Consider the following 25714-nt stretch of genomic DNA (forward strand, 5'->3'; position numbering starts at 1 on the left):
AGAAGCTGGAAATACCTGTCCCTTTGACCAGTCATCCCACTTCTGAGATGCCATCCCCAGAAATAACGTTACATATAGCACTGTCTTAGTCATGAAAAATTAGTAACACAATGAATGTCTCGCCCCAGTGGGCTAAACCCAGTGTAATCTTGGCCATCAGAAGTCAAGTTGTTGAAGGTGGTAGCAGCCAGCAAATCTCAAGCCATGTGTGGCTCTTAACACATCACCTGGGTGAACCATGTTCTTTATAGCAGCCTGGCCTGTTGGCCTTTAACTGGTGAGGAAACCAAGGAGGCCAGTCTGTGGAGATGCCTTCACTACCATGCCACACTGCAGTCTAATGGGAAAGCCATATGTTGTTGGGTTACGAAACTTAAAAATCAGGATATGGAAAATAGAATCACACCTCTGTTCACATATAGCTGCACTAAAAATAAGTCTGGAAGGAAATACACCAAAGTGTTAACTTTGGTTAACTCTGCCCGCTCCAACCAGAGGGGTCTTTGTTGTAAAATCCCTGCACTTCTGCCCAGGGCCCGCAGTGAGCAAGGACCCTCCTTGCAGGCAGGTTGACCCATGGGGTCTCTTGGGTGCTGCCTCTCAGAGCAGTTCGGAGGAGACTCAGCAGGAACCATCAGCCGAGGCCAGGAAGAGGCAGGCCTGTGAGCCTAGAGGAGACCCACTCCGTTTGGCACTGCTTCCCTGCCCCGGTGGGTGAATTCCCTAGTCTGCTTTTCTTGGAAAAATCAGATCGCTTTAAATCCATGTTCTGGTTGCCATGAGTCTTTTTTAAATTCAGCCATCTGCTCCCCTCCCTCTTTGTACAACTCTCTTGCTTTGGTCTCTTATGTTTTAAGATGTTATTTTTGGAGCAGTTTTAGGTTCACAGCAGAATTGAGGAGAGGCTACAAAGACTTCCCATGTGCCCCCTTCCCTGACACATGCACAGTCTCCTTCATTATCTCCCTCATTATCAACATCCCCACCAGGATAGCATATTTGTTACAATCAGTGAACCTGTACTGACATACCATAATCACCCAAAGTCTGTGGTTTATATTAGGGTTCACTCTTGGTGTTGTGTATTCACTGGGTTTGGACAAATGTGTAATGACATGTGTCAGGATATATACAGAGTATTCATTCTCTCTGCCCTAAAATTCCCTGTGTTCTGCCTATTCATCCCCTCTTCCTCCCCAACCCCTGGCAACCACTGATCTTTTTACTGGTTCTAGTTTTGCCTTTTCCAGAATGTCATTTAATTCGAATCATAGTATGTTGCATTTTCAGATTGGCTTTCTTTACTTAGTAACATGCATTTAAGGTTGCTCTGAGTCTTTTTTTTTTTTTCTTGTAGCTTGATAGCTCATTTCTTTTTAGCACTGAATAATTTTGCCTTGTCTGGATATACCACCATTTATTTGTCCATTCACCTCCTTCAGGACATCATGGTTGCTCCCAAGATTTTGCAGTTATGAATAAAGTTGCCTTAAACGTCTGTGTTCAAGGTTTTTATGTGGACATAAATTTTCAGCTCTTTATGTACCAAAAAGTGTGATTGCTGGATGGTATGGTATATTTAGTTTTGTAAGACACCACCAAACTGTCTTCCAAAGTGGCTTGTACCTTTTGCGTTGCCCCACGCCCCAGCAGTGAATGAGTTTCAGTTGCTCCATATCCATATCAACATTTGATGTTGTCGTGTTTTGGGTATTGGCCATTCTTACAGATAGGTTGTGATATTCATTGTTTTGATTTGCATTTCTCTGATGAAGTGATGTAGAATATCTTTCCATAATGTTTATTTGCCATTTGTAAGTCTTTGGTGTGGTGTGTGTTAAGGTCATTGACATATTTTTTATTGAGATATTTATTTTCTTTCTTTGCCTGTTAAGAGTTCTTGGTATGTTTTGGGTAATGGTCTTTTATCAGATGTGTCTTTCACAGATATTTGTCCCAGTCCGTGGCCTGTCTCATACTTTTGACATTGTCTTTTGGAGAGCAGACGTTTTTAATTTTAATGAAATCCAGTTTATCAGTTGCTTTCATGGATCGTGCCTTTGATGTTGTATCTAAAAAGTCCTTGCCATACCCAAGGTCATATAGATATCCTTCTGTGTTTTATTTACAGATTCAGGTTTTACATTTAGAACAGTGATAAAACTTTTTTAGTGAATTTTTGTGCATGTGAAGCGTATACGGTCTGTGTCCAGTTTTTTGGGGTTTTTTGGCATGTGGCTGTCTGGTTTCAGCAGTATTTCTTGAAAAGATTGTCTTTGCTGCATTGCATTGCTTTTGCTCCTTTGTCACAGAACAGTTGACTATACGTTCGTGGGTCTGTTTCTGAGCTCTTCATTCTGTTCTGTTGACCTGCTTGTCCATTTTCTCACCAGTCCACCGCTGCCTTGATTACTGTAGCTTTACAGTAAGCCCTGAAACCAGGAAGTGTCAGTCCTCTGACCTCGTTGTTCTTTTTCAGTATTGTGTTGGCTGTTGTGGATCTTCTGTCTCTTTATATAAACTTTATATAAACTTTAAAATCAGTATGTACAGAGTAACTGATTTCAACTGGAATTGCACTGAATCTGGAAATCAAGTTGAGAATAACAGACACCTTTAACAACACTGAGTAACTTTCTATCTGTGAACATGGATTATCTCTTCACTTATTTAGTTCTTTGAATTCATTCATCAGAGTTTTTTAGTTTTCCTCGTATAGATCTGGTACATATCCTGTTAGACTTATACCTGTGTATTTCATTTGGGGAAATACTAATGTAAATGATATGATGTTTTTAATTTCAAATTCCATGTATTCATTGCTGGTGTATAGGAAAGTGATGGACTTCTGTAGATTAACCTTGTATCCTGCAGCCTTGCTATAATAGCTTATGAAGTTTTAGGGGTTTTTTGGTCTATTCTTTTGTCTGTTTTTTCTGCACAGACAATCATGTCCTATTTCTTTCTTCCCAGTATACTTTCTGTTCCCTTTTCTCATCTTACTGCATTAGCTAGAACTTCCAGTATGATAATGAAAAGCATTGGCGAGGTGGGATATTCTTGGCTTGTTTCTCTTAGTGAAAAAGCATGAGGTTTCTCATCATTATGATGTTATTAGGTTTTTTGGTAGATACTCTATTAAGTGGAACAAGTTTGCCTATACTCCTAGTTTACTGAGAGTTTTCTTCATGAATGGGTATTAGATTTTGTTAAGTCTTAAGCTTTTTCTGCAGCAATTGATGTGATCATGGGATTTTTCTTTTTTAGCCTATTGACATGATGGATTACATTACTTGATTTTCAAGTGTTGAACCAGTCTTGCATGCCTACAATGAGTCCCACTTGGTTGTGGTGTATACTTCTGTTTTTACATTTAATGGATTAGGTTTGCTAACATTTTATTGAGGATTTTTACATCTGTGTTCATGAGAGACTTTGGTCTATAGTTTTCTTATAATGTTTTTGTCTGGTTTTGCTGTTAGGGTAATTGAATAACTTAAAAAGTATTCTGTCTGTTTCTCTCCTCTGAAAAAGATTGTACAGAATTGGTGTAATTTCTTCTTTAAATATTTGGTAGAATTCACCAGGGAATTTTTGGAAGGTTATTAATAATTGGTTCACTTTCTTTAGTAAAAATCGTCCCGTTCAGATTGTCTGTTTCTTCTTGTGTGAATGTTGGCAGGCTGTACCCTTCAAAGAATTGGCCTGTTCTATCTGGGTTATCCAGTTTGTGTGCATAGAGTTGCTCATAGTAACCCATAGTATTTTTAATGTCCATGGGATCTCTAGTCATGGCTGCCCTTTCATTTCTGTTGTTAGTAATTTGTGTCCTCTTTTTTTCTTAGCTCGGTCAGGAGCGTAATGATCTTATGATCTTTGTTTCTTTTAATTTTTACAAAGGCTCCTCGTAGGGTTTTCTAAAGGGCTTACATGCTTGTACTGTGACCCAGAAATACAAAGACAACGCCACAGGCTCCCCCATTCCTCCATCCCACCCTGAGTACCAGCATTAGCAGAACTGGGAGTCCTTCCATCCCTCTTGCGGCTCTCATGTAGAAATAGTCTGTGGATTTTTTTTTCTGTTAACTTTTCTACAGAAGGAATTTGCAGTGTCCTTGAGCCTACATGTTACTTTTGTGGTACAGCATTGTGCTGTGACTGTCATTCCAGGGTTATGAGTGCAGATCTAGCCATTTCTTGTCAAGGGCTATGTAATCTCTGCTCTGCACAGGTTTTGCTATACAGAACTGGGCTGTGACTCTTCGCTCCAGTATGGACTCTAGAGGTGGGGCTGTTGGCTCAGTACATGCAGAGCCTGAGAGATGCCAGGCGGGTGCAGAAGGAGCCGCAGGGTCTGCCTGTTCTGAACCCAGATCCTCTGCTCTGTGCTTGGGGACTCACGGCTTCTGGCAAGGCTGTTAGTGAGCTCCCTGTCTGTTTCAGTACTCAGTGTCTTTGTTTTGTCTCTGTCCACTGTTGATGCTTCTCAAGGATGCATCAGAAAGGAGCACAGATGTGCTCAGCTGTCAGGTTTGGGTCAGAACCTGTCCTTTCTGGCACCGGGAGTCTCTCACTACTCAGGAGTTCTTGGTTTGTAGGCACTGGTGCATTCATTTAGGATGGCTGAGTAAGGCCTGAGAGAGTGTGCACCTTTTCCTTCAAAGCAGGGGATCAATGATAGTGTGACAGGCATCCAGTAAAGATAGGGTAGGGGCTAGGGGCTTGGCAGGAGCCTCAGCTCACAGGAACAGCATCATGAAAGGCTGTGGGCATGTCACACTGTTCCTCAGATTTGAGTCATCAGGGCAGCAGCACCGAGGCCTGGCAGGCAGGAGGTCATGGGAGAGACCTCTATCTTGACACGACCCTGAAGTGACCCTGGCCGACCTGGTGTACCTATGCAAAGCAAAGCCTGAGCTTCTACCCTAAATCGGGTAGGGTCTGGGGCCCAATTACAGTCTGCCCCCTACTCTCTTTTGCAGCTTTCTATATGAACCCAACAGCCAAGGGTACAAGTACTACCGCCAGAAGCTGGAGGAGTTCCGGAAAGCCAAGGCTGGTCCCACGGGCAGCCCCACAGCACCTGACCTCGGACTGAAGCGCAGATCTCCTCCTGAGACCCCACTGGGGTCCACGCCCACTGCCACTGCCTGCCCTACCTCATCTGCCCCCCTGCCCACTGCCAACTCATCTGCCGCCGCCCCAGGGAAGCCAGCCCCCACAGCCAACGTGAAGAGGAAGCGAAAGAGCCGGTGGGGGCCTGAGGAGGACAAGGTGGAGCTCCCGCCCGCCGAGCTGGTGCAGAGGGACGCAGACGCCTCTCCCTCGCCTCTGTCAGGTAGGCCGGGGCGGGCCTGGCGTCTCACTGAGCGCGGTGTTCCCAGGGCTCATCTGCGCTGTGGCATATGTCACAGTTGCATTTGTTTCCATGGCTGAGGAGTAGTCCAGTGTACGGATAGATGGCATCTTGTTTATCCATTCATCAGTTGTTTAGAAGCCTGAGCTGCTTTCATGTTCTGGCGATTGTCAGTGCTGCTGCTGTGAACATAGACCCACATGGACTGTTTGGATCCCTGATCTTGATTACTTACTGCATATATCTAGGAGTGGAATCACTGGGTCTTATGGTAATTCTGTAACTTACTGAGGAATTGCCAAACTGTTTTCTACCGCAGCTGCACCATTTTACATTCCCATCAGCCATGCACAGGGTTTGAATTTCTTCACAGTCTCACCTTACTATAGCTAACCTAGTAAGAGTAAAGTGAAATCACAATGTAATTTTGATTTGCGTTTCCCTGATGACTAACGGTGTTGAGCATCTTTTCATGTATTACTGGTTATTTGTATAGTTTAGTTGGAGAAATGTCTATTTCAGTCCTTTGCCCACTCTTAAGAATTATTTATTTTTGACCGCTCTGGGTCTTCGTTGCTGTGCAGGGACTTTCTCTCGTTGGTAGCAAGCAGGGGGCAACTCTCACTGTGGCGTGCAGGCTTCTCATTGTGGTGGCTTCTCTGGTTGCAAAGCAAAGCTCTCGGGCACGTGGCCTACAGTAGTTACAGCACATGGGCTTCAGTAGTTGTGCGCACGGGCTTAGCTGTTCCGAGGCACATGGGATTGTCCCAGAGCAGGGATCAAACCCATGTTCCCTGCATCAGCAGGCTGATTCTTAACCATTGGGCCACGGGAAGTCTGGCCCATTTTCTAGTTATTTGTCCTTTTGTTATTGAGTTGTAGGAGTTCTTTTTATACTTTAGATATTAACCCCTATTGAGATACATGATTTGCAAATTTTTTTCCTAGTTGTATGGACTGCATTTAAAAATAATTTTTTATTATTAATGTCCTCTTAATGTTCTTTGATACACAAAAGTTTTAAGTTTTAATGTTCAATTTATTTTTTCTTTTGTTGCCCATGATTTTGGTCAATTTATTTTTTCTTTGCTGCCCACGTCTGAGAGTCTTGAAGATATGCCTCTATGTTTTCTTCTAAGGGTTTTTATACCATTCTGGTAGCTCAGCTGGTAAAGAATCCTCCTACAATGCAGGAGACCCCGGTTTGATTCCTGGGTCAGGAAGAGTTTTATAGTTTTGGCTCATAAAATTGAGTTAATTTTTATACAGATATAAGGTAAGGGTCCAGCTTCATTTCTTTGCATGTGGAGCTCCGATTTTCCCAGCACCATTTGTCAGAGAGATTGTGATTCTTTCTTTGTTGAATGGTCTCTTCACGCCTTGTCAGAAGTCCCACAGATGTGAGAGTTAGTTGGGGGGCTGTCTGTTCTATTACCCTTGCTGTGTTTCTCCTTATGCCAGTAGCACATTGTTTTGATTATTGTAACTCTGTGGTAAAATTTTAAATCAGGAGTCTCTGCTTTTCAACGTTGTTCTTTTTTAGGCTTTGGCTATTCTAGGTCCTTTGACTTTTTGTATGAATTTTCAGATGGGCTATTCCATTTCTGCAAAAACCATTGTTGGGATTTTGATAGGGACTGTATTAAATCTGTAGATTGCTTTGGTTAGTATTGACATGCTAACATTTGAGTCTTCCAATCAGAGAACTGAGATTCCAGCCTGAGAATCTGGTTGGATGGCATCACCAACTCGATGGACGTGCGTCTGAGCAAGCTCTGGGAGTTGGTGATGGACAGGGAAGCCTGGCGTGCTGCAGTCCCTGGGGTTGCAAAGAGCTAGACACGACTGAGCTGCGCTGAGTCTGAGCGCACAGGATGGCTTTCCCGTCCCGTTTGTTTATTTCCTCCTGGCTGTGCTGGGTCTTGGTCTGCTGTGCTGACTTCACTCTGGTGCAGCGAGTGAGAGTGCTGCCCTGGCTGCAGTGCTCCAGCTTCTCGTGGTGGCGGCTTCTCTCCCTGCAGAGCGTGGGCTCTAGGCGCACGGGTTTCAGTAGTTGCAGTTCGAGGGCTCTAGAGCACAGGCTCAATAGTTGTAGCTCACAGGCTCAGTTGCTCCTCGGCCTGTGGAATCTTCCCAGACCAGAGATTGAACCTGTGTCTCCTGCATTGGCAGGCAGATTCTTCACTACCAAGCCATCAGGGAACCCTTTTTATGTGTGTTTTAAGTTTGCTGAATTCATGTGTTACCATAACAGTCTTTAGGGCTTTCTAGGGACTTCACTTTGACTTTTCACTTTCATGCGCTGGAGAAGGAAATGGCAACCCACTCCACTGTTCTTGCCTGGAGAATCCCAGGGACGGGGAGCTTGGTGGGTTGCCGTCTATGGGGTCGCACAGAAAGTACTGTGTTGAACAGGAGTGGTGAAAGCAGGCATTCCTGCCTGTTCCTAATTCTTAGGGGGAAAGCTTTTGGTCTTTCATCTTTGAGTATTATGATTGTGTTTTTTTTAATAGCTGGCCCTTGTCATGTTGAAGCTCGCTTGTGTTCCTAGTTTGCTGAGCGTTTTTATCATGAGAGAGAGTTTGATTTTGTCAAATACTTTTTCTTCATTAATTGAAATAATCATGTGGATTTTTTTCTATTTCTGTTAAAGTGGAGTGTTATGTTGATTGGTTTTTGTGTGTTGAACCAATCCTGCCTTCCTGGAATTAATCCCAATCTGTTGTAGTAAATAATTAGTTAACATGCTGATGAACTTGGTTTTGCTAGTATTTTGTTGCAGATTTCTGCATCTTGACTCATAAAGATAATTGGTCTGTAGTTATCTTATATTGTCTTTGTCTTCCTTTTGTATCAGGGTAACGCTGACCTCATAAAATGAAGTAGAAAGTGTTATCTACTTTTAATTTTTTGGAAGAATTTGAGTAGAATTGGTGTTAAATCTTCTTTTAAATCTTGGGTAGAATTTACCAGTGACGACATCTGATTCTGGGCTTTTTTGGGGGGTGAGGGAGGGGAAGATTGGGTATTGATTGATTCCCACTAGTTGTTATAAGTCTGTTCAAGTTTTCTGTTACTTTTTGAGTTAGTTTTGGTAGTTTGTGCCCTTTAGTATTCTTTTATCATTCTTTCATTTTTGTAAAGTCATTAGTAATACAATGCTGTTCTTAGTCACTCAGTGGTATCCTGCTTTTTGACCCCATGGACTTCAGCCCACCATGGGGATTCTTCAGGCAAGAATACTGGAGTGGGTTGCCATGCCCTCCTCCAGGGATCAATAATCCCCCATTATCTGTGTTTTGCTTTCTGTTTGGTTTCAGTTACCCACCATCAACTGTGGTCCAAAAATACCATCCAGAAATAAAAAATTAATACATTTTAAATTGTGAGCCCATTCTGAGAATTGTGATGCAGTCTTGTGCTGTCTGGTCCACCCTACCTGGGACATGAATCATCCCTTTGTCCAGCTTATCCCACCCGTTGTTACTGTTTGTTCAGTCGCTAAGTCATGTCCGACTCTTTGCCACCCTATGGACTGCAGCAGCCAGGCTTCCCTGTCCTTCACTATCCCCTGGAGTTTACTCAGATTCATGTCCATTGAGTTGGTGATGCTATCTAACCATCTCATCCTTTGCCGCCCTCTTCTCCTTTTTGCCATCAATTTTTCCCACCATCAGTGTCTTTCCCTAAGTCGGCTTTTTGCATCAGGTGGCCAAAGTATTGGAGCTTCAGCATCAGTCCTTCCAGTGAATATTCAGGGTTGATTTCCTTTAGGATTGACTGCTTTGATCTCCTTGCAGTCCAGGGGACTCTCAAGAGTCTTCTCCAGCACCACAATTCAAAGGCACCAGTTCTTCAGTGCTCACCCATTAGTCACTTAGCTACTTGGTTATCAGATTGGCTGTCATGGTATTGCAGTGCTTATGTTCAAATAACCCTTACTTTACCATTTTCCTTAATAATGACCTCAAAGCACAAGAGTAGTGATGCTGGCGATTCAGACATGCCAAAGAGAAGCTGTAAAGTAAGAAAGAAAAAATCATCTATTTATGAAATTGTGAAGAAGGAAAAAGAAATCCGTGCTAGTTTTGCCATCGTATCTCAAACTGCAGAAGTTACAGCCATGGTGTGTGCTAAACATGTGCTTTGTTAAGATGGAAAACACATCACATTTATGATAAAATATTTGAGGAGAGAAACTACATTCACATAATTTTTTCTATAGTATATTGTTATAACTGTTCTATTTTATTATTAGCGATTATTAATATCTTACTGTGTCTAATCTATAAATTAAACTTTATCATGGGTTGGTATGTATACAGTGTGAGGGATGTGTGTGTGTTTGTATGTATATACAGGGTTCAGAACTATCTGCAGTTACAGGCACCCTGTGGGGGATCTTGGAATTTATCCCCTACTGATGAAGTTGACTGCTATTTCTCCCTGTTGTTTTAGTAATTGAGTCTTCTTTCTTTTCCTCAGGCAGTCTGTCTAAAGATTTGTCCATTTCCTTCGTCTTTTAAGAAACAAACTTTTGGTTTCATTGATTTTTCTCCGATATTTTTTCTGTTCCCTGTTTATCTCCATTCTGATCTTTATTTCCTTCATTCTGCTAGCTCAGGAATTAGTTTGCTCTTCTTTTCCTGGTTCCTTATGATGTACAGCTAGGTGCTGGTCAGAGGTCTGCCTTCTTTTTTAATATGAGCGTCTACCACTGTAAATTTTCCTCTTGGCCCTGCTTTTGCTGCACCCCATAAATTTTGGTTTGTGTTGTGCTTTTATGTTTATTTGTCTCTTAAGCATTTTCTGATCTCTTGTGATTTCTTCTTTGACCCGTTGGTTTTTAAGATTGTGTTTAGTTTCCACATTTGTGAGTTTTCCAGTTTTCCTTCTGTCACTGATTTCTCATTTCATTCCATTGTGATCAGAAAAGAGGACTTTTATTCAAAATGGTTATGTAACCCAACATATGACCTATCCTGGAGAATGTTCCGTATGTGTGTTCCAGAATACTGTGTGTTCTGCTGTTGTTGGATTGTATGTTCTATAGATAATCTAGTAGGTCTGGTTGGCTTATAGTGTTGTTCAGTCCTCTGTATCCTTATTGATCTTCTGTTTAGATGCTGTGTTCATTATTTAGAGTAGGATATTGAAATCATCAACAATTACTATAGAATTGTTTATTTCTCCCTTCAGTTGTGTCAGTTTTGCTTCATTTATCTTGGAGCTGTCTTAGGTCTGTGTATGTGTCTGTGTGTGTTAGTCACTCAGTCGTATCTGAGTCTTTGTGACACCATGGACTGTAGCCTGCAAAACTCCTCTGTCCATGGGATTCTCCAGGCAAGGACTGGAGTGTGTTGCCATGCCCTTCTCCAGGGAATCTTCCCAATCCAGGGATTGAACCCAGGTCTTCTGCATTGCAGACAAATTCTTCAGCATCTGAGCCACCAGGGAAGCCCCAAGGTCTGTGTATATGTATATTAAATTGTTATATCTTCTTTCTATATTAAATATTATGTTAATATGTAGCATCCTTCTTTTATAATCCTTCTCTCATAATCTTTTTTGACTTAGTCTATTTTGTCTGATACTAGTATGGCCAGAGCAGCTCTCTCTCAGTTACTATTTGCATCGTTTTCCTTCTTTTTACTCTCAACCTATTTGTGTCTATATCTAAAGTAAGTCACTTATAGACAACATATGGATGGTCCTGTTTTTTCCTCAGCTTTAAAGTACTTGCATTTAGTCTTGTCATAGAAGGCTCAGGAAATGCACAGTGATAAGCACGGTAATCACTACAGTCAGTTTTGTACAGTTATCTCCAGCTTCCCCTCCTTGCCAGCAGTTTCAGAGACAGCCAACGTGTGGCCTCATTGCTCATTTTCTACCACAAACCGTTAAGGGTGGGGGTCTGTTGTCATGGCATCATGTAGGAGATATTGGTGACCAATAAGCTCATGCTCTCTGTCTGACTCCTTCACCACACGGCCTCTACCATGGGCAGAACCCTCTCAACCTCCCTCAGCCCTGACTTGACTGGCGCTGGACACACACGCATAGAAAAGTCCTGTGTGACCTGACGCCAACACCTACATTTGCCGTCCAGGGATGGGCTGAAGCGGACGGCGTCTCACCCAGGTCACAGGGCTGGCCTGTTGGCCCTGCCCACTCTGAGAGTAGTCTCCTGCTCAGTGCCCCCTCGGCTAAAGAGAAAGGCTACTACCTGAAGAGTTGAGAACCCACTGGGGCTCTGGATCTCATCTCTGCCCAGGGTTGATGGTGCTAGGGTCGAATTGCTGCCCAAGTTCCAAATGTGGTGCTCAGATGTGGGGGCTGCTCTCAAGCACGCATGTCCCAGTTCAAGGGTCATGTCCCTGAGGTCCTGCCCCGGCTGCTAAAGAAGTGTCCTTCATGATCCAGGGGACAGATGCTGGCTCCAGAGTCTCAGGTTCAGGTTCAAGCCCCAGTGGCCCACACTGTTCCCAGGGAATTGTGGCCGCCCCCACCTGCCTGCTCACTGGTGAAGTGGCCCGGGGAGGAGAGGGACTTCGGGCGAGATCCGGGCGAACAGCAGACTGCTCAGACCTTGGCTCCTTTGTTCTCTCCACGGTGTTCCCCGGTATGCTCCAGAGCCCCACAGACTGAGGAGGGATTAGGGCCCAAAAGCACCTGTGAGTGGTTCTTGCAGGCAGAGCCCCAGCCCCACTAATCTGGGAAGACATGGCTCTTCCAGCCTCCAGAAAGGCCTCTGCGTTTCTTCTGCGAGTTGTTCCCCAGGAAGCCGCCACCTGCAGGGTGGTGGTTTCCACCGCTGAGATGGGGCCTCCACAGCATCTTCATGTGAATTAGTGTTGTGGGTTCCAGCCAAGCTCCAAAGGTGATGCCAAGTTAAATGTTAGTTGCTTTAAAGATGGTTGGCTGCCTCTCAAGAAGGAGCTAACAGAGTTCTTAGGCCAGGCTCCAAACCTGTGTGTCTACACCGGGTGTCTGTTCACCATAGGGCTGACTTCCAGGAACCTGTGTGCACGCACACTCTCAGCTGCCACATCTCTGGCTTTGCAGATTCCCCACCGTGTCACCTGTTAGCTCCGTCGGCTTGAATGGGGCCCAGACCGCCTGAGTTTTGGCATCAGCATCTGCAGTGGGGGTCATAGAGCTTGCCTGGAGCAGTCAGATGGGAATGGGGCTGCACTCACATGAGGGAGCGGAGCAGGCCCCATGAGGCCATCAAGTGACAGCGTCCTGACTGCTCCCTCAGCCGTCGTCAGCTTGTGGACTCTGCCTTGACACGAGTGCACGGCTGCGGTCACATGTCCAGTGCTGACCAGCCTATGTCTTGTTTCTAGTTCAGGACCTCAAGGGTCTTGGCTACGAGAAGGGGAAGCCCGTGGGTCTGGTGGGTGTCACGGAGCTTTCAGATGCCCAGAAGAAGCAGCTGAAGGAGCAGCAGGAGGTAAGCCCTGGGGGGCAGGCAGGCAGGCTCCACAGGGACTGGTGGAGTGTTGTCTCCCACTCTGAGCCTCTTTGTGGTGCCAGGTGGACCCCACCCTCAGGGGAGGGGCTCTTGGTTAGGTAGGCCCCCTGTCAGTGGCAGGCCATCCCCCGAGGGCCCCCGCCCAGCCCACAGTTGTCCAGAGTCAGGCCTTCTCACGCTGCCTGAACAGCCTCTGCGACAAATGCCTCATGGCTTCTCCCCACTGCACTCGGGGGCTAGTCCCGACTGGATGGCCTCCATTTAAATGTTCCTTATAGTTCCCTCCAGCACGCAATACAGAATAAGCCTGGCTGGTACCGGGTGCCCTGAATAGTGTGACAGCTGCCCAGACGGTGTTGGGCATTGTTGGAGTGAGGGCTGGCTCACTGGGTGTTCTGTGGCCAGGACACAGACGGCTGGAATAGCTGGGCCAACTTACCCAGGCCACCTCCTCCAGGCTGGCAGCCTCGTCACGTCACCCTCAATCCTCCCAGGGCTCAGAAGCCCATGTCACCCTCGTTCAGGCCACAGTGGTGGTGCCAGGATAGTGCAGATTCTAGGCCAACCTCTGGGAAGAACTAGAGAGCGGTCCTCCCTGCTCAGAACAGAGATTGAGGAAACCCGGGGCATGTCCTGGCACCAGATTCGGTGCCTTCCTGCGCACCTGCTCCGAGTCCCTCAGGCACAGGGGAGGGCAGGGCCGCGCCTCGCTCACTGCCATGTGCCGCCCGCAGATGCAGCAGGTGTACGACATGATCATGCAGCACAAGCGCGCGATGCAGGACATGCAGCTGCTGTGGGAGAAGGCGCTGCAGCAGCACCAGCACGGCTACGACAGTGACGAGGAGGTGGACAGCGAGCTCGGCACCTGGGAGCACCAGCTGCGGCGCATGGAGATGGACAAGACCCGAGGTGGGCCCAGGGGTGGGCCTGGGCCGGGGCCGCCTGCGGGCGCCGGGGTTCAGACGCCCGCTCGCCCGCCAGGCGTGTGGGGCCGCGGGCAGGACAGCTGGCCTCTTGTGCCTGTTTCTCCAGTGACAAACACATGGTCCTCTGGGTATTCCCTGGCGCCTGAACACAGTACCCAGAGGGCTGTGTGGGAGAGCTGGGGCTCATATCAGGGTTTCAGCAGCCGCCTCATTCATTCCCCACGGCCTCAGACTCCCCCTGAGACTCATACGTGGACTGTGGGGCTGCCACCTGCTCCTTCCTCTCACCTTTACCCCATCTCTGGGCAGAATGGGCGGAGCAGCTGACAAAGATGGGCCGGGGCAAACACTTCATCGGGGACTTCCTGCCACCGGATGAGCTGGAGAAGTTCATGGAGACCTTCAAGGCCCTGAAGGTAACGTGGAACAGCCCGGGCTGCAGCCTCCTCCTGGGGCAGGCACCTGCGGTGCCCTCAGGCCCCCTGGCTCACAGGGGACGTTGAGCCCTCTTCCAGGAGAGGCGTCTACTTGTGACAGATGCCATCTGTGTAGGACGTTGGCAAATAGCAGCTCAGTTGCCACTTTAGAAACGCTTCCCAGGACTTCAGGGAAATTCTGCTTCCAGTGGAGCCAATTAAGTGCAGATTACAGGCAATTTCTCAGGCAGACACCCCCACGTATTGGGCTCTCCAGAATGAAAACATTCTGGAGAGAGCTGATGTAGAACATTCCACGTCGGCTTTTGAGGGCCTTTGTAAAACTGCGTTGTAGCACCTCACCTCATCAGTGAGGTGGTCACCTTATTGATCATGGCTTCTGTTGAGCGCTCTTTGTAACAAATGGCTCTTGGAACATGAGCTTTGTCTTCGCTGGTGAACCGTGGATCTTTCTCATGGTGGTCAAGACCTGTGTGACCTGTCATCTTGCCCTCTTTGACTTGGCCACCAGGGAACTCAGCACTGCTTCTGGCCCCAGGGACCCTGACAGGGGGCAGCTTGATCTTTTCTCAAAGAGTCTGACGTGGTGGTGGGGAGACAGAGGGGCAGGTGGTCCCAGAGGCCTTGGGGTGGAGTGGGGTTCTGGGCCAGAGCTGGGATTGGGGGTGGCTGCAGCCCCGGTGGATGACGGCCGCCTCCTCCCCTGCAGGAAGGCCGTGAGCCTGACTACTCAGAGTACAAGGAGTTCAAGCTGACGATCGAGAACATCGGCTACCAGATGCTGATGAAGATGGGCTGGAAGGAGGGGGACGGCCTGGGCTCAGAGGGACAGGGCATCAAGAACCCCGTCAACAAGTGAGTGTGGCCGCCAGTGCGGGGGGCAGGCAGAGGAGAAGCCCGCGCAGAGACGTAGGTCAGGGCCGTGGACTCGTGGCGAGACCGCCTCGGGCTCCATCTGCTCAGAGTGCCAGTGTGTTGCAGACAGGTGCTGCCCAGCCCAGCGTACCCCGCACTGAGCTGCACTGGGGCGCTGTTGCTGAGCCCATCCGGGGCGCGTGAGGCCTCTCTGCCCCCAAGCTCAGGCCCCTCACCCCCTTGTCCGCTGGCACCATCCTGCTCCCCTGCTCACCCCACTCGTTGCCCCAATGCAGGGGCACCACCACGGTAGACGGTGCTGGCTTTGGCATTGACCGGCCAGCCGAGCTCTCCAAGGAAGATGACGAGTACGAGGCTTTCCGCAAGAGGATGATGCTGGCCTACCGCTTCCGGCCCAACCCCCTGGTGCGTGTCCCCGTGCCCTGTCTTGTCTCTGCGGGGTCACCACAGCTCCCCCACTGGAAGGGGTGCTGGTGGCAGCCCACCTTGTCTCTGCGGGGTCAGGTCCCCCACTGGAGGGGGGGTGCTGGTGACAGAAGTGTCCCTCCTCCACAGTCCAGCTAGGCTCATCAGCACACCCACGTCCCCCTCTTCCACTTGTGCTCAAGTTGTGTCTCCTCCCCAAGGCCTGCCCACCCTCCTGGAGGGTGTGAGCTAGCTGTTCCTGGTAGGTTCTGGATGGGAGGAACTGCTGTCTCCCTTTAGCATAATCACCTCCCGTTTTATCTTTCTTGCTTCCCACAGAACAACCCCAGACGGCCTTACTACTGAGTATTCTGGAGAAATGCACAAGTGTACTTTCCAAAAGACTGACCATCCCTGGACTGTGGAATGTTCCAGCCTGCATTTCTGCCCACCCTTCCTGTTGTTGCGAGTGTTGTGCTGTGTATTAAAACCCCAGAGCCTGCCTGCTGTGGCAGCCTGGTCTTGCCATCACCAGAAACCGCTCCTGTTCCTTAGCAGCAGGGGCCAGGGTGGACGGGGGGCACAGGATCCACCTGTGACGGCTGCCCAATGCCCAGGGAATCTTGGGAAATCACCTGGGCCTTTGTCTGCTCGTGGGGTCCCCCATCAGCCTGGGTTGGAGTTGAGGAGAGGAATTTTGGAGGAGTGGCCAGCAGCTCAAGGAGACCTAGGCTGAGGGCCTAAGGGGCCTCCTAGCCTGGCACTGTACCACAGGAGGGCATCCCAGGCAGGCCCAGTTCTCACTCAGACCCACAAGGCAGGTGGACCCGGGCACACCTGTGCCCCTCCCCTCTCGACAGGTGGCACTGGCAGGGCCTCCCAGCCACGCCGCATACAGCAAACCTGGCTGGTGATGCTGTCGCCCAGGCCATCTCGGCTGCCCTGCATCCCCAGAGTAGGGTGGACGTACATGTCCCTCAGGCTCATGCCTCTGGGAGACGGCTTCCTGCGCAGACACACTGGACTGGGACATCACACGCCTCCTGGAAGAGGGGAGGCTAGTGGCCACCCCAGACCACAGTGCGCGCCGAGAGCTCACCCCATCTCCAGAGCCGGTGCCTCATGTTTGTGCAGAAATCACCTGGGGGTCTTGGGTGAGCAACTTGGGCAAGGTCTCCAAAATCTGTGAGCCATGCTTGGAATTTCAGGGCCTTGGGCACTGGGGGCCCTGTAACTCACCCCCTGCCCCATACAGTGGGTCCTGCTCAGCCCCTGTGGGCTCAGGGGGTCTGAGGACTCAAGCTGGCATCAGGCTCCTGGGCCGGCCTGCAGTTCACACAGTTGTTCAGCAGACACTGAGCACTGACTGAACCGGGTGGACAGGATCTGCCCTGGGCACCCACACTCTGCTGGGCTGTGGTCATGGACCCCTAACATCATCTGAGACTGATGAATGCTGTAAAGAGGGACCGGGACCTGAGGTGGAGGTTGTCTGGGGAATGTCTCAGTGAGGGAATCTGGGGATCTCAGCAGCAGATCTCTGGTTGGAGTGATACACACTACCCTGTCTCCCCTCCATGGATGCTGTTCCCAGGGCAAGGCAAGGGATGACATGGAGCCTGCCCAGGTAGCCAGAGTCCTGAGCACAAGGGTGAAGTTCTGGGTGCCAGAGGTTCCAGCAACGAGAACCCTGGGGCTTGGTCCCTAACACCTTGCTCTCCAGGTCAAAGTCACCTCTCCATTTAATTCTCAGTGACCAAAAGGATCACCAGACTCAGACCATGGACTTTAGCCCCAGCCAGGGGGGAGAGTTGGAAGAGGAGGCCTCCAAATGCCCGGGGGATGTGTAGGCATCTCCCAGATACGGGGTGTAAGAGCAGACCCCTGGCCCTCCAGGGGTAAAAGTGGGGCTGGGGTGACAGGGTGAGCTGCCTGGAAGATGGGACCCTGCAGCCTGCTTTAAGAGGTGAGGAAATAGGAGAGGGTCCATCTTGCAGACAGGAGAGGAGCATGTAGGGAATTGAAACCACTGGAATTGAGAAAGGTCAAGAAAGGAGGCTGGAGATTCAGGTCAGCCCACAGGAACCTGAACTTCACAAGGGAAACAGGCCCCTGAGGAAGGAAGGTTTTGAGTCAGTGGCCAAAGATCATCTTGTCACCCAGGCTCAGAGAGGGGACCCAGCTGGCCTGTGGAGATGGGGCCCTGGCTAGGACAGGAGCAGGGGGTGGGGGATGTGAGGGTTAGAATTTTACCCCAGGGAATTCCTTGGTGGTCCAGTGGTTAAAATTTGCACTTCAACAGCTGTGCCCCAAGTTCAGTCACTAGTCAGGTAACTAAAGTCCCAAAGCCCTAATGGTGCAGCCAAAAAAAAAAGACTGTAGGTTTCCTTGGGACAGGAATCAAGTGGGTACTGCTTACCCTACTTCCTGCAGCCACAAGCACCACATGGACAAGAATCCAGGCTAGTTGGAAGGGTTGATAGACTGCTGCTTCCTAATTCTCTCCATCCTGCAACCCCCTCCCTCGTCCACCTCTGCCCCCTTGCGTTTGCCCCATGATGGAGCCCACCCTCCTCCCGGCTGTCCAGAACCCTCCCACGCCCACCCCAAGTTGCTCTGTGAACCTCCGCCACCGCCCCAGCCCTAGGGTCTCCCTTCTGTTGCTCAGTCCAAAGCTTGAGCTATTCTTCCTGCCAGGAACACCATCATCAAACTCCTCACCATCCTTAGCCGCCCCTTGGGCCCCGCCCTTCCGACCCACCCACGTTAGCCCGTGTTCAGTATAGAAGGAAGAAACACAGTAGAGAATCACCGAGCCCTTCACGGTGTCGCCAACCCAAGGCAGTCTGCCTTGAGATGCCCTCCCCTGACCCCTACCCCCGGGGCCCAGTCAAAACTTCACACCTGGACACGTGTTTAAATTTGAGGCCATCGCATGAAAACTCAAATCCCAGGGCACTAAAGGGAACTCTGCACCCAGGCGGGTAAGGTTCTCTGCCAGTGCGCAGAAACGCAGAAACCCACTTGATCCTGGGTTCGAGGGAGGTCTGGGAAATGTGAAGAATTAAAAAGGGACTCCCCTTCGGGGTCGGAGTCAAGGATGGGACGCCTGCACCTTAGGGTGAAGAAAGAAGTGCAGAACGAGGCCTGGAGAACGAACTCCAGTTAGAGTGAAGTTGTTGGCCGAGGACCTCCAGGACGCAGAAATGGAAGCATTCTGAGGAATTGTGTTCTAATTAGCATTAATAGAAAGCGAAACCGGCGGGGCTATCAATGGAGGGGAGGGGCCGCTGGGAGAGGGAGGGGCCTCGGAGGCTCCCCGGGAGCTCGCGGGGCAATCACAGCGGCGCGGGGGTGGAGGGGGCGACCTTTGCGCCAGGCGGGGCCGAGTCTGGCTGGGTCCCTGGCACCTCGGCGCCCAGAGGCACAGCCAACGCAGGAACCGAGCCGGGGTCCCCGGCGTCGCCGCTATGGACATCCCGCCGCTGGCGGGCAAGATCGCTGTTCTATCGCTGGGCGCCCTCCCGTTGTCCTTCGCGCTCAACTATGTCTCCGTGCTCTCGTAGTGCGTGCGGGAAGGGGCCGGGGAGGCCTTCTCTGGGGCGGCGGGGTCGGGTTGGCGTGTGAGGGTGCGAAGCGGGCGGGATGCGGATGCGCGAGCTCCCCTGAGCCGAGCGGCCCCGCGCCGCGGGCCGGGGGAGAAGGCGGCTGGGTCAGGAGAACCCCTCGCTTCCAACCGGAAATACCTTTCCAGCCGGCTGGAGCAGTGTGGTGGAGCTGGGGGCGCTCCTAGGACGTTGAGGGCCTGGGGGGAGGGACTTTGAGAAACAGAGCCCCTAACAAGGCAGGGTTTTGGAAGGTTGCTGGAGTTTTCCCAGGGATATGCCCAGCACAGACTCCAAAGTCGCCAAGGGTCAAAGTATTGTTCCAGATAAGGCCCCAGTGACCCGGTTCTTGCCACACACAAGTTCTGCCGCACTACCCCTACCAGACCGTTCCTCCGTCGCCTGTCTGAAACTCTTCTCTTCAGGGGCTGGCCCAACCTGTACATAGCCTCAGTTGCCCCTCCATGCCTCCACCTCCCCTGTCCCTGTCACCTAACCCCAGGCCTCAACCCGGTGAATCCAGCCACTGAATACCAGCCATCGACCAATAACTCATACCCCCAAAACCAACACAGCCTGAGACATGGGGTAGAGGGAATCTTGACTGCAGAGTTGGCTCCTTGGGTACAAATTCCCGGTTCCACCCCCCTGGACTCCGAGTGAGCCAGGTTGCCCCAGGGAGCCTCGGTTTCTTCATTGTGTAATGGACATAATCCTAGACTCATTCCATAGTTACAGTCAAGGATTATGAACTGTGTGCCAAGACGCTGTTGTGGTCTCAGCTAATTACTATAATCGTCATTGTTGGATGGGGCCAAGAATGGGGATCCTAAGGGGTCGGGAGAAGGTAGGGATATGGAGAGAGTGTAAGGGGAGAATATGTGACCTTGGATATGTCTCCCACACTCTCTGGTCCTTGGTTTGCCAAGTGTTGGGGGCTGCCCAGAAACCTCGCTTCTATTATCTCTATAGGTGGTTGCCGTGCCTTATCAGGTTGATAGGAACAGATCAGGGCAGGGGTGGGGTGGGGCTTATGGAAACATTTGGACTTTATCAGGGAGGCGTCAGGAGCTTCAGACAGTGAGGTGTACAGAGCTAAGCTCTAGAGACCCTTTGGTGGTTGTGAGCACTGGAAGTGACCACAGAGGGTCTTGGAATTGTTGAATGAATAAGCAAGCTGACACATCAGCAGGTGACCGGATAAATCACATAGTCAGAAGGGGTTGACAGAGGTTCCCTCTGTACCTGGAAGAGGAGCAATGTAGATGGGCCATGAAGGATGCTTAGGACTTTGCCAAGTGAAAAGACTTTTGGAAGGAGTTAGGGGGTGGGGCATGAGGACGAGATGGTTGGATGGCATCACCGACTCAATGGACATGAGTTTGAGCAAGCTCTGGGAGTTGGTGACAGACAGGGAAGCCTGGCATGCTGCAGTCCATGGGGTCTCAAAGAGTCAGACATGACTGAGCGACTGAGCTGAACTGAGGCGGTGGGTCAGAAACAGTTGGAGCAAGAGCCTGGTGCTGGGAAATGGGAGTTTCAGGCAATGGCTTTCCTTGATGGACAGGAGCTTCAGCCTGGTCACCTAGAGCTTCCTGGAGTCTGCTCTTGCCCTCACCAGGGTGCTATAGGGTCTCAAAATGGGCCTGGCCTCCCTGACTTGGTTTTTCTCTCCACAGCCCCCTGGGGGTGGTGTTGATGAGCACCCTGATCCTGGGTCTGCTCTCCTTGGCAATATACAGCTTGTCCCGAAGTGACATCTATTATGACCCGCTCTATGCTGGTGAGTTGGTGGGAGGGTCCTGGGGAAGAGAACTGTTTGGGCAAGGGCTTCCTGCATCAGAGTGGCAGTCCTTGAAGGGCTTTCATCAGCCTGGAGAACCTCAGAGAGACTGGAGACCCCCTGTTGACTGGGGAATCTCAGGGCGCCTCCCCCTTCTGACTTGGGGCTCCTGAGTGCCAGAACAGTACCTTTCTCATCAACCTGTGGACACCTTTAAGGCAAGGACTGTGCTTCCCTATGAGGAAGAGTTGTGGGTCATGTGATTTGTGAGGTTGGGCCTGGGAGCAGTTTTGCACAGAGGCTTTGGGAAACTGAGCCCCGAACAAGAGCTCTCAGGCCCCGCCCACACCTAATATTTGCCCCGCCCCCACACTGCCAATGCCCCGCCTGCTCTCCCATAGTCTTCGCGGTCTTCGCCTTCACCTCCGTGGTGGACCTCCTTATTGCTCTCCAGGAAGACGGCTACATGGCGGGTTTCATGGCGTTCTACACCAAGGAGGTAAGTCGGGAGCCGTCTGGGATGCCCGCAGTCCTACTGCCTGTCTGAGCCCCACACCTGCCCCTGCAGGGTGAGCCGTACCTGCGCACGGCGCATGGAATTTTCATCTGCTACTGGGATGGCATCGTTCACTACCTCCTCTACCTGGCCATGACTGGTGCCATCCGTAAAAGGTGTGCGAGGCGGGCAGGGTGGCACCTGGACGCTGGGAAGGAGGCGGAGTTCTTAGGTGGGAGGTCCCAGGCCAGGGTGAAGCCAGAAGTATCTGTAGGGGAAATCAGGAAGCCCCTCTAGGGCTTAGACAGGAAGGCTAGGAGAAGGATTCAGGGGATGTCACAGGGGTCCAGGGTGGTCGATTCTCTTCTCTTGTGACACCCCGTACCTGGGCAGTCACTGCTATCCTGGGACATAGGGTCTGACTCTTCATTCCCTCATTCAATTCCCTGTTGTCCCTTCTGTCTTGGGTGAAAGTCAAGGGGTCCAGACCTGGGGAGCCCAGATTGGTCTCTGGACCCTGCCTGGGGCTCTGAGACTGGGTAACATGTATCTACTGGTTACTCCTCCATCTCCTGACCAGGAAGAGTTACCGGAACCTTGGACTCTACTGGCTGGGATCCTTCATCATGACCATCCTAGTGTTCCTCCCAGGAAACATCCTTGGTAAGGACTTGGCTCTTCAGAATCCTGTCTCCCTGGGCTGGGTCACTGCCCTGCATCTGAAAGTCCCCATGGGGTCCTCCATACCTTTTCCAGTGTCTGCGGAGGGCAGCCCCGCACCCCCGCCAACTGCATGCCTCCCCATTCACAGTCTAAGTTGGCAGACTTTCCCCACATCTCTCCCATTTTCCTCCTGGAGGAATGGAAGTACATTCCACTTCTTCCCTAGGTAGTGGTCCCTGACCTCAGGGACTTAGCCCAGAATGCTCTTGACATGAGAAGGGAATCTTAAAGTGGATCCAGAGGGCAGACTGACAGCTTTGTAGGTAGGTCTTGGGAGACAGAGGAGAGAAGGCAGCCAGGGATGTGGGGGTGGCTGTGAAACAGGAATATCCAGGGTGTTTCCAGGGGGAACAAAAAACAGCTGAAGTGTAGGCGCCGTGTCCCGAAGGTAAATTGAGGAAGGCCAGGCTGAGGAGCATGGTCATCATCTTACAAACACTGGGGAGTCAGAGGTGTTAGGGCTGAGCTAAGATGGCATTTGTGACTCAACAGCTTCCAGCCAGGGACTCTGACATGGCCCTGCTAAAGGGTCCAACCAGGCCTGGGAGGATCCTCGCTTCGTGACACCCTGTCTCTCCTACCGTGGCAGGCAAATACAGTTCAGAGATCAGGCCTACATTTTTCCTCACCGTTCCTTTCGTTCTGGTCCCATGCTGGGCTGGCTTGAGGGTCTTCAGCCAGACCCACGTGCCAACCTGCTGCACTCCCAACATGGTGAGTCTCTTGCCCCCAGGTCAGCCTTGTCCCAAATGCCTGAATGTCCCCCATTTAGGTTGCTTCTCGCCAAGGATATTATCTCCTTGGAAAGATCTCCTTGGTGATTAGGGAAGAAGGGATGAGCCTTCACTGAGTGCCTGTTGGATACCAGACTTCTCATGCTGCTTCTTATGGGGCAGGTGGAGGAGGCCCAAAGAAAGGGCCTTCTGCGGCGCCCAGTTGACCTGGCCCTCATCATCTACCTCATCTTCGCTGCATTCTTCACCCTCTTTCGGGGCCTGGTGAGTCTGCACTGGCCAGCCTACTTGCCTCCCCCCTCCCCAGCCCATCCCTCCCTTCTTTAACTTCTTTATCCAGTGCGGAAAAAGGCCACTGCTCTCCCACCTAATCATCCAGGGAAGTTCACTGAGTTTAATCTGAGCGTTCCGTCACAAAGTCCCATTCCCTGTAGCCTTCTCCCCAGCTCAAGTATCTGTGGGTTCTCAGAGGAGAAAACCAAGGCTGGGGCAGGCCAGAGTAGGGGGTGTGGGCCCCTCCCAGGAGGGTGGGGAAGTATCCCTATGCGAGGGATGTTTGAGGCTGTTGGTTTGTCCGTGGGTCCCAGGTGGTACTTGACTGCCCCATGGATGCCTGCTTTGTCTACATCTATCAATATGAACCATACCTGAGAGACCCCGTGAGCTACCCAAAGGTGCAGGTGAGAGGGCAGGTGGGGGGAGGGCCACGGCCCTGCTGTGCTTGGGGGCCTGCTGGGCCCCTTGGATGCAGGGGCCAAAGCAACACAAGTCAAACTGGCTGAAGCACAAATGGAATTTATTGTCCTACCAAAAAAAAAAAAAAAATCACAGATGTGGTCTTCAGGTATGGCTGGATCCAGGAGCTCAAAGCCAGCTCCATCTCCAGGCTCTGCTTTCTGTGCATGTGCCCCACCCCCAGGTGGTGCCTTTGTGGGATGGCAGAGACAGCCTTGGGTAGCGCTAGGCTTCCATTCTCCCTATTTAGCCACCTCAGAGGAGGCCGAGCCCTTAATTCCTCAGTGCTTAAGTGTAAGTCTCAAGTAGGCTCTGATCGGCCAAGTTTAAGTCACATGCTCATAGCTGATTATTATGGCCAGGGGGGTGGGATGTTCTGATTGACCAGGCCAGGGTCACATGCTACGTATAGAGGAAGGTGGGTGGGCTCAGTGTGTGAGAGTGGTGTAGGGGTAAAACCCAAGGGAAAGAAAGGAGTAATTTCCACAAGGGTGGGGTGTACAGTGAACCCCAATCTTGATAGAGTCTGAGGCTGGCCAGATCCTCCCAGGGGCCACCACCTGAGGGACATCAGGAGACCTAACTGAGCAGCTACTCACTCCATCAGTCGTGTGCCCCCCAGATGCTGGTGAATATGTTTTATGTGCTGCCTTTCTATGGCCTGGCCATCTATGCCCTCATCTTTCCTGGATGCTCCTGGCTGCCTGACTGGGCCTTGGTATTTGCTGGAGCCATTGGCCAGGTGAGGTGGGTTGGGGTGTGTTGGGCCAGTGCTTAGGAGAGAGAGTCTCTGCCTACTCATCAATTGCCTTTGTGCTCATCCTGGGTGATGCCAGGCCCTTGACAGTCTCCCAGGATTTCCTAGTGTTGGAAAGAAAAATGGGCCAGACACAGATACCCCATCCCGAGGGGTAAAGAAGCTGAGAGGGATTCCAGAGGGGCAGAGTTCTTAAAAGAGCGGGCATGGGCTTTGATGTATGGGTATGAATTATTTAGGCAGGGAACAGCATTCCAGGAATGGGAACAGCTTAAAGAAATGCACAGAGGGGGACGGTGATTTAGACAGCTATAACGTGGGTAAAGGCAGCGGCAAGATAAATTGACAGCTAGATGCTAAGGGCTTTGAAATCTGGGCTTGAGGGCTTGTGCTGAGGACAATGAGGAACCATAGAAAGTGTTTGAGCAGTGGAGGGTTCAGAGATGGGGGCATGTTTCTGGGTTTCTGATGGGAAGTGATAAAGGCTGGATCCTGGCCAGGGCAGTGGGATCAGGAGGACCTCAATTAGATGTATTATTATTTTATCTATTACAGGTAGAATTGAGAGGATTTGTGTCAAGGCTGCCTGGGGTGGGGAAGACCAGGAGGAGGGGCTAGACCCAGGTCAGAAAGATGGGGTGAGGGGTCCAGCAGACAGAGTGAAGATGTTTCTGGTTAGGCAGCTGGGCAGAGGCTCACAGATAACTGGATAAGAATAGACAGGACATGTAGGGCACAGGGATGCTTAGAGACAGAGGGATTGAAGAGGGGAGACAGGTCAGCAGGACCAGAGAGATAGGGATGAAGAACTTTCGGGTTCCCCATGGTAGGATGCTGGCGATGCTGGGACTGGTCCTCTGGTCTGTGACACCCATCCTCCCTTTCTGGCTGCCAGGCACAGTTCTCACACATGGGGGCCTCCATGCACCTGCGCACGCCCTTCACCTACCGTGTGCCTGAGGATGCCTGGACCAGCTTCTTCGTGTGTAACCTACTGTATGCTCTGGGCCCCCACTTGCTGGCCTTCCGTTGCCTGTGGCGCCCCGCTTTCTTCCTACACCCCCCTCCTGGGCCCCCAGCCAACCATGAGAAGCAGCACTGAGGGGGCCATGGGACCCCCCCCCCCCCCCAAGACTCTGTTTACATGCCCAGCCAGCCCTGTCCTTGGAAGGGGGGGTTGGGCTTTTTTAGAGACAGGAGGTGTGTTTCTGGGTGCCTTCAGTTCTGGCTATGGTGATTTCAGGCCATTGGGTGGGATGGGGGTGCCCAACGTCCAGGTGTTTCAGCAGAGAGGGCCACAGACCCTCAGCTGTCACCTAACCCAAACTCCACATAGGCACCCTCCCTATCCATTATCCCCCCAATAGATCCTTTTAGTAAAAGTCCTTTAGATGAATAAAA

The 25714-nt window shown here is 50.7% G+C and overlaps 2 protein-coding genes across 4 annotated transcripts in view; both read left to right on the plus strand.

Moving 5' to 3' along the window:
* The window catches only part of SUGP1 (SURP and G-patch domain containing 1), a 29862-nt gene extending 13844 nt beyond the window's left edge, over positions 1-16018 (plus strand). For both annotated transcript variants that reach the window (XM_020884533.2, XM_020884534.2), the window contains exons 8-14: positions 4983-5338; positions 12706-12812; positions 13568-13745; positions 14072-14178; positions 14909-15054; positions 15351-15480; positions 15820-16018. In XM_020884533.2, the coding sequence (XP_020740192.2) occupies positions 4983-5338; positions 12706-12812; positions 13568-13745; positions 14072-14178; positions 14909-15054; positions 15351-15480; positions 15820-15846 (1051 nt within the window). In that variant the 3' untranslated portion in view covers positions 15847-16018. The remainder of the gene's footprint in view (positions 1-4982; positions 5339-12705; positions 12813-13567; positions 13746-14071; positions 14179-14908; positions 15055-15350; positions 15481-15819) is intronic.
* A 2853-nt stretch (positions 16019-18871) lies between these two features.
* Positions 18872-25714, plus strand: TM6SF2 (transmembrane 6 superfamily member 2). Of its 2 annotated transcripts, XM_020884564.2 has the most exons (10): positions 18874-19045; positions 20765-20868; positions 21270-21367; positions 21437-21540; positions 21945-22027; positions 22677-22801; positions 22984-23085; positions 23409-23501; positions 24179-24298; positions 25209-25714. In XM_020884564.2, exons 1-10 carry the CDS (start codon positions 18951-18953, stop codon positions 25413-25415), a joined length of 1131 nt encoding a protein of 376 aa, XP_020740223.2. In that variant the 5' UTR covers positions 18874-18950; the 3' UTR covers positions 25416-25714. The 2 variants fall into 2 exon arrangements, with proteins under 2 accessions (XP_020740224.2, XP_020740223.2); XM_020884565.2 differs by lacking the exon at positions 23409-23501 and having other exon boundaries at positions 18872-19045.

This window comes from Odocoileus virginianus, chromosome 3 (genome assembly GCF_023699985.2).
Source record: "Odocoileus virginianus isolate 20LAN1187 ecotype Illinois chromosome 3, Ovbor_1.2, whole genome shotgun sequence".
NCBI lineage: Eukaryota > Metazoa > Chordata > Mammalia > Artiodactyla > Cervidae > Odocoileus > Odocoileus virginianus.